Source organism: Apteryx mantelli, chromosome 21, assembly GCF_036417845.1.
Source record: "Apteryx mantelli isolate bAptMan1 chromosome 21, bAptMan1.hap1, whole genome shotgun sequence".
Lineage (NCBI taxonomy): Eukaryota > Metazoa > Chordata > Aves > Apterygiformes > Apterygidae > Apteryx > Apteryx mantelli.
In genome coordinates, this window is record NC_089998.1 from 12826707 (window position 1) to 12833359 (window position 6653).

Genomic DNA, 6653 nt, shown 5'->3' on the forward strand with positions numbered 1-6653 from the left:
GGACCCAGCAGGGTGCATGGGCCCGGGGCTGGTGCCGAGGGCATGTCCCCTGGGGCGGAGAGGGGCTGCAGGCCCCTTCCCAGCCATCCTCCTCTTGGGACTGCCTGGGGGGAAATACCTGGCTTCTCCCACTTCCGTCGGCCAGCCAAAGCATGCAGGGCGGATGGATGGGACTGGTAGGGCCGGTGCCTCAGGGAGCAGAGAGACAAATTGCCAGGATGCAGTCAGCCACCCATCCTGGGGGAATGCCAGCAGCCAGAAGAGCCCTGAAGAGCCTAGGAGCCAAATCCCTCTCGCTTTTTGTTTCCAGCCTTTCCCAGCAAGAGCAAAGCTGAGCTGGGGACAGAGGTGCCGGAGCCCGTAGGGACCGTGGGAAGAAGGCACTTTGCAGCCCCAGAGCAAGCCGAGGTGAGCGTGGCCCAGCGCCGGCCGGCACGGGATGCTCTCTGACTCCGGGGCCAGCCCTTGCCCAGCGCCCTGCAGGAGCTGCCGGCTCTGCGGATACCAGTGACGGCACGTGGGAGAGCCGGGAAGTCAGAGCAAAGGAATTTGCAAACACATTCTTCAGCGCCACGAGGATCGTACAGCACATAAACAGGAATAAAGGCCGGGTGGAGGCAGGGGCTGGGGCGACGTGTGGGCCGCCCTCGGCGCGGGCAGCGCTGCCCACATTCCTGCTGGGAGCCGGCCCGGGCCGCAGCCCCTCCTGACTCACCTGCTCTGGGTGAGCACCCAGCCCCGGGAACGCCTGGCCTCCCCGCAGCCTCCTGCTTCAATTTGCTGTTTCCAGCTGCAGCTGGGAAACGCCAGCAAAACCAAAGGGGGGAGCTGCGGAGTGACAGGCAATGTCATCTTATTAACATCCCGGCAAAGCGCGGCAGGGAGCAGATGCTTTGATTGCCCGCCTGAGCGTTGTCCTCAAAGGCGGGTGCAGGCAGGATGTCGCCGTGAGCGCAGCGCCTTCCCCTGCACGCCTCCAGCCTCGTGAGCGGCACCTTTGGGGCTGAGCGCAGACGAAGGACCCAGGGCCTCCTCGCACCACGCCGTTTCCCCAGGATGTGCTCCTGCTCCAGCCACTTTCCCCGGTGCTGCTGCTCCACGGCCAGAACGCGATTGAAAGCCCTGCATGCTGCCAGCATGTTTTAGCCTCATGCAGGCGTCCCTCGGAGATCCCAGAGCAGTGGACAGTAATGTAAAAACGATACTCATGTCGTGTCTGAAAGGGCAACAGGTCATCATTAAAATGGAGGCGATGAAAATCATCCACCCGGAGAAGTTTTCGGAGCTGCAGGCCTCGCAGCCCCGCTACACGCCAGCCCCACGCCGCGAGCCGCCCCTCGTGGCCAAGCGCGCCTGGCCGTCCGAGTCCGAGATCATCGTGAACCAGGCCTGCGGAGACATCCCTGCGCTGGACGCTACCCCCGGCTCCCTGGGGCTGCCCCGGACTCCCCCCCTGCCGCGGCGAGAGCGACTGTATCAGGGGCAGCGCAAGGGCAGCTCGGAGGTGTGCTACCACCGGCAGCCCCCGTCGGACGAGGTGATTGTGAACCAGTACGTGCTGCACCCCTCGACACCCTGCGAGCCGCTCGAGTGCCCCACCTGCGGCCACATGTACAACTTCACCAACAAGCGGCCCCGCATCCTCTCCTGCCTGCACTCGGTGTGCGAGGAGTGCCTGCAGATCCTCTACGAGTCCTGCCCCAAGTACAAGTTCATCTCCTGCCCCACCTGCAAGCGGGAGACCGTGCTCTTCACCGACTACGGGCTGGCGGCGCTGGCGGTGAACACCAGTATCCTCAACAGACTGCCTGCCGAGGCCCTGGCCGCCAACCCCGTGCAGTGGAGCAGCGACACCGACCGCAGCTGCTACCAGACCTTTCGCCAGTACTGCGGGGCGGCCTGCACCTGCCACATCCGAAATCCGCTGTCTTCCTGCACCATCATGTAAGCTGCGCGCCCAGCCCCGCCGCCGCCCCACGCCGCTCGCCGCATCTGCCCGCAGGGCCGTCCCGTGGGAGGGAGAGGACAGCACTGCCACCGCTGGGCTGCGGCACCCCCCCCCCTTCCCGTTTGTGCAGCCGGGGGGATGCGCCGATCCTCTCTACGGCCCAGATCCTGGGCCTGTCCCCCCCTCCCCGCCGCCTCGCTGCCGCTGGGGCAGATGCTGCTTGGGGGGCCTGGGGGGGATGCTGCACCCTGGGATGTGGCGTGGACACGGGACACGACGTGGACCTGGGCTGGGATGTGGCGGTCCCCTGCACCCTGGCGGTGCTCGGAGAGAGGAACGTTGGGATTGGGAGCAGGTCCATCAGCAAGTCCATGGGCTCCAGCCCCCCCATCCTGCGGCTTGCACCCCTTCTGTCCCCGTTGCCGTGCCGGGCATCGAGCAGCCCTCTGCGCTCCTTCCCCGGGTGGCTTCGTGCTCCTCTTTCCCCTTGGCTCCTGAGACACAGCCGAGAGTGGATGCTCGGTCCCCGCTGGCGACCTGCCAGTGACACCCTCTCCGTCACCCTGTGGCCAGCGAGGCCAGCCAAGGTGGGCTGGTAACGGGATGAAGAGCCCTGGAAGTGCACGGTGCTGTTTGGGGTCACCCGGCCAGCACGGGACAGGAGTGGGCTCGAGGACAGGCCCCCAGCTGCCCATTCTTCTCTGTAAGTTATTTGCCAAAGCTTTCATCTTGGTGGCCAATCCAACATGCGTCTGAGTCGTTGTAGCCAAGTCAAGCCATCGCGCTGGCCCCTCGGTTACGAGTAGACATGCGGCCAGTTTCCTCCGCAGGCCCTTGAGGAAAGCTCCAGTTTATCCTCGTTTTGGAGGATTCTTGTTTTCTCCCGTCTGTCCCAGGCCTCCCCCTTCCAGGCCGCTATGTGTTAATAAAGGCATTGAGTTGTGCCCGTTCTCTGGAGGCCCTGTCCACATGGGGCTTGGGGGGGGACCCCCAGGCTCCACACCGACGTCCTGCAGGACAGCTCGGGGTCACAGCCATGCAGCCGCCACGCTGGGTCTGATGCCCTTCATGTGCCTCCGATACAACCACCCAGCTCCCGCCCAGCCCTGGGCTGAGCAGGGCAATTCAGCTGGCCAAGGCAGGGAGGGCCTGAGGCAAAGTTTGGCTCCTGGCCACGGTCCTGGCCATGGTCCCTTCTCCAGGTGAGTGGAGCCCAGGGGCTCTGGTGTAACCAGCGCCAGCCTCAGCAGTCTCTGTGGGGATGTGGCGGGGTTGGCAGGGTGGCAGCATCCTGTGTACAGCCTTGCTTTCTCCAGGGCATCTGGAGGGGTAAGTTTGCTGCCAAAAAGCAAAAAACAAACCTAAAAAAAAAAAAAAGAAAAAGAAAAAGCCATAATTTGCAGGTGCTCCCGAGGGGCTGAGAGCTTCACCCCGGGACAGCCACAGGACTAAGGGGAGGAGGCTGGGGACCGACACAGCCCTGGGGAGGCACACGTGTGCCTCCCCATCCCAGGACACCAGGCAAGCAGGTGGGAGCCCTGCGCAGCTGCCCCTCTCCTGCCCCAGCACGCAGGCGCTTCTGGAGGGAAGAGCAGCTCCTGACACTGGCCGAAGCCCAGCATCCATCCAGGGAGAGGGACCAAACCGTCCCTTCCTCCTGCGGTGCTGGGGCTGGGCTTGCCCACCCTGGGCTGCCAAGGGAGCAGGCAATGCCACCAGCTTTGCTAGCAAAGCCCTGGGGACCACCTCGCTCCCAGCCCCTCTGCCTGTGGCCCTGCAGGGGAGGGTGAGGGGACTCGGAGAACAGGGGCCGATATCGTTTCTGTTTTGCTCTGCCAATGCCTCCCGCTGCTGGTTGTGATGATGATCATGTTTTATACCCGGCCTTGTTCAACCCTGATCAATCTCCCCAATAAAGATTATATTGGAACGAATGGCGAGCCAGCATCTCGGTGGTGTGTTGCAGCGGGGAGGAGCGGGGCCCAGGCACCAGCCCAACTGCTGGGGTGTCGCATGCCTGTGCTGGCACCAGAGTTCCCGCTGCCAGGCCCCAAGCTGATAACACCCCCGTATCTCTGGGCACACAGTACCCTGTCCCAGTTGGCTCTTGGGGCAAGTGGTGGGATAAGATCCCTGGAAGAAGGGCTTTCTCCAGGAAAGAGGGGCTGCAAGTTCTCCCTCTGACCTGGCGCTCGGCTCTGAAATGACTGGGTCCTCTCCCTGGACTTGCCACATCCCTGCCTAGTCCCCAGTCTCACTGCATGTGACTCACCACCCTGGGGTGCCCCCTGGTGGGATCCTGGCCCCCATCTGCCCAGCCTTCTTTCTGGGCAAGCAGAGTCCCCATCCATACCAAAATCTGCAAAAAGCTGGGAGGTTTCTGGTTCCTTCCCTAGTGGTGTGGAAGGGCTCTTGGCACCCCTGGCTGCTCCATGCTCACTGCCTGTGGTCCCACCTCAAGGCAGGGCCACCCTTGGCCCTTGTGGCAGACGCCCAGCACGTGCATGGCTTCCTGCTGGGATGCATGGCGCAGGGGGACCCGGGCAGGCTGGCAGCCCCATGGGCAGCAGGCATGGGGCCGCCCTGGCACTGCATCTCCGAGCAGGGTGCGAGGAACAACATCCTGAGCCGCTGCTGGATGTGACTGGCTGTTTTCATACTTCAGTCACCCTCGGGAGGAAGCGTAGGGGTGCGGGTGAAAACCCAAGGCACAATTTGTAACCTCTTGCATCTTGGACATGGCCCACCAGCCAGCACACGTGCCGGCCACAGCACTGCTGCTACGCCAGTGCCAGGAAGCTGTTTCCATACTGGGGAGGATGTTCTGTGTGAATCCGAATCCTTCGTCATGCACATGCACCTGCTGGGCTCTGCCGCGCCTGCAGCCCCTTGCTGTGTTGCTTGCCAGGCAGCAAGGTCCAGATCGGGCATGGGAATGGCCCCAGGGGGTAGTATCCTGCCTGGGGCAGCACGTGCAACTGGGATCTGCAAGAATTACCCACTGTCTGCTCCAAAAACAGTTTACTGCAATGGGAAAACTCTATCTGGGATGGGCAGACAAAAGGGAGGCAGGAAGAGCTGAGGTTATGTTCCCTGGGGCACCTTTCTTTGGCAGGAGCAGCACAAGACTCTGTTTAACCAGGGAAGCAATGTGAAAGAGCCTCCTCTTGGCCAGAGCCAAGGGTGAGGCCAAAGCAGGGCTGGTGCAAGGCTGCATGCATGCAGGGTGGCACGTGCACATGTGTGTGCATGCATGAGGATGCTTGTTTGTGTGTGCATGAGCGCAAGTGTGTGCACACACCTGCAGAGGCCTTTTGGGCTCGCGTATCCATGCTATCTGTCGCTGTGCTCCGTGAACGCCATGTAGTTAGGGCGTCTGCTTCCAAAGGAAGCCCCTGGGGCAGCCTGTGAAGTTCAGGGAGCCTTTGCCCTGCGGTGCGGGAAGTCTGCGGACCCCTGCGCCCCCGCAGCCCTGTCCGTGCTGGAGGGGTGCTTAGCTCCAGCTCACCCCTTCCAGCTCTGCACTAGTACTGCCAGTTCCCAGCAGCCCAAATACTGCCTTGGCAAAGGGAAGGAGACAAACTGGGTCTGGTGACGGGCTCCCAGCCAGGTGCATGGCTTACGCTGGCAGCGAGAGTTTGCTTGTCCAGCACCCATAGCCCTGTTGGAGTGCACCCAGCACTTCAGGGGTTTTTCTTTCCGGTGAAAACAAAACCATTTAACAGTCCATTGGTGCTGAATTACAGCATCAATAATGCAGCCTGTGCCGTCCCTGGCCCCAAGCACGCCACGGGGTGGTGACCCAGCTCCTTCGGCTCTGCACCCGAATGCCTGCCATCGCTTAATGGATGTGGGACACGCATGCTGCCCTGGCAGCAGTGCTGGGTGTTTTGTGGGTCAGGCTGTGTTTTCTGGCCTTTTACCACTCAGGCTAGGTCACTACAACTGATGAAGGAGCATTGCTTCCCCACACTGCAGACGGATGGCTAGCACAGTCCAGCACCAGCGCCGACATCAGCCCCAGAGAGTTGGGGCGCCCAGCAGTTCCTGTTCCACAGACCACATCCCCCCCAAAGCCCTGGCCCAGATGCAGAAAGCAAAGAGAGGGTCGAGCTCTGCCGTGGTCCCAGCAGGTCTTGCAGGAACAAGGTCAGGGCACAGGGCTGGTGCAGCCCCAAATGCATTTCCAGGACTGGCATCTTCCTCTTCCCATCTAGTACTGAAGATTTTGGCCCAAGTCAAACACTTCTAGCTGCCCGACTGCGCAGTGGTGGCACAGTGAGGTCTTTTGGGAGCTCCAAAGGGATCAAAACTGCCCCTCGTCGAGCCAGGGCAGAGGTGGCAGTGGTGGGGAATCTTGCACTTGAAGCAAGAATTTGCCCTTTTTATTATGTAAAGATGAAAGGTACAGCGTGTCCTCCCCTCTCCACAGTGCCTCCTGGGCACAGAGTAAATTTAAAACTGCTAATTTGATTTGGAGTTGCAATTAATGAAGAAACAGGGCCTTTCAGGACTAAGTGCTGGGTGACAGCCCATTTTTCCAGCCCTATTAATCTCAAATGAGCGCACGCCAAAAGAGGGGCAGCCTGAGCATGCTGCAGGTGGATGGAAACTATGAGGTGGTTTTGGAGCACCCAAGTAGCAGTTTTGAGTGAACTAAAAGTCTGTCAAAGTTACTCTGACATCCCAAAACACTTTCATGGCT

The 6653-nt window shown here is 61.3% G+C and overlaps 1 protein-coding gene across 1 annotated transcript; it reads left to right on the forward strand.

Annotated features, from left to right (window-relative positions):
* The first annotated feature begins 528 nt into the window (after nucleotides 1-528).
* On the forward strand, nucleotides 529-3882 carry RNF208 (ring finger protein 208). Its single transcript, XM_067308956.1, has one exon. The coding sequence runs from the start codon at nucleotides 1127-1129 to the stop codon at nucleotides 1946-1948; it is 822 nt and encodes a 273-aa protein (XP_067165057.1). The 5' UTR covers nucleotides 529-1126; the 3' UTR covers nucleotides 1949-3882.
* Nucleotides 3883-6653: the final 2771 nt, after the last annotated feature.

Bases quoted from the DNA above. Each gene is read 5' to 3' on its own strand.
- RNF208 (XM_067308956.1), top strand. From the start codon at position 1,127: ATGCTGCCAGCATGTTTTAGCCTCATGCAGGCGTCCCTCGGAGATCCC.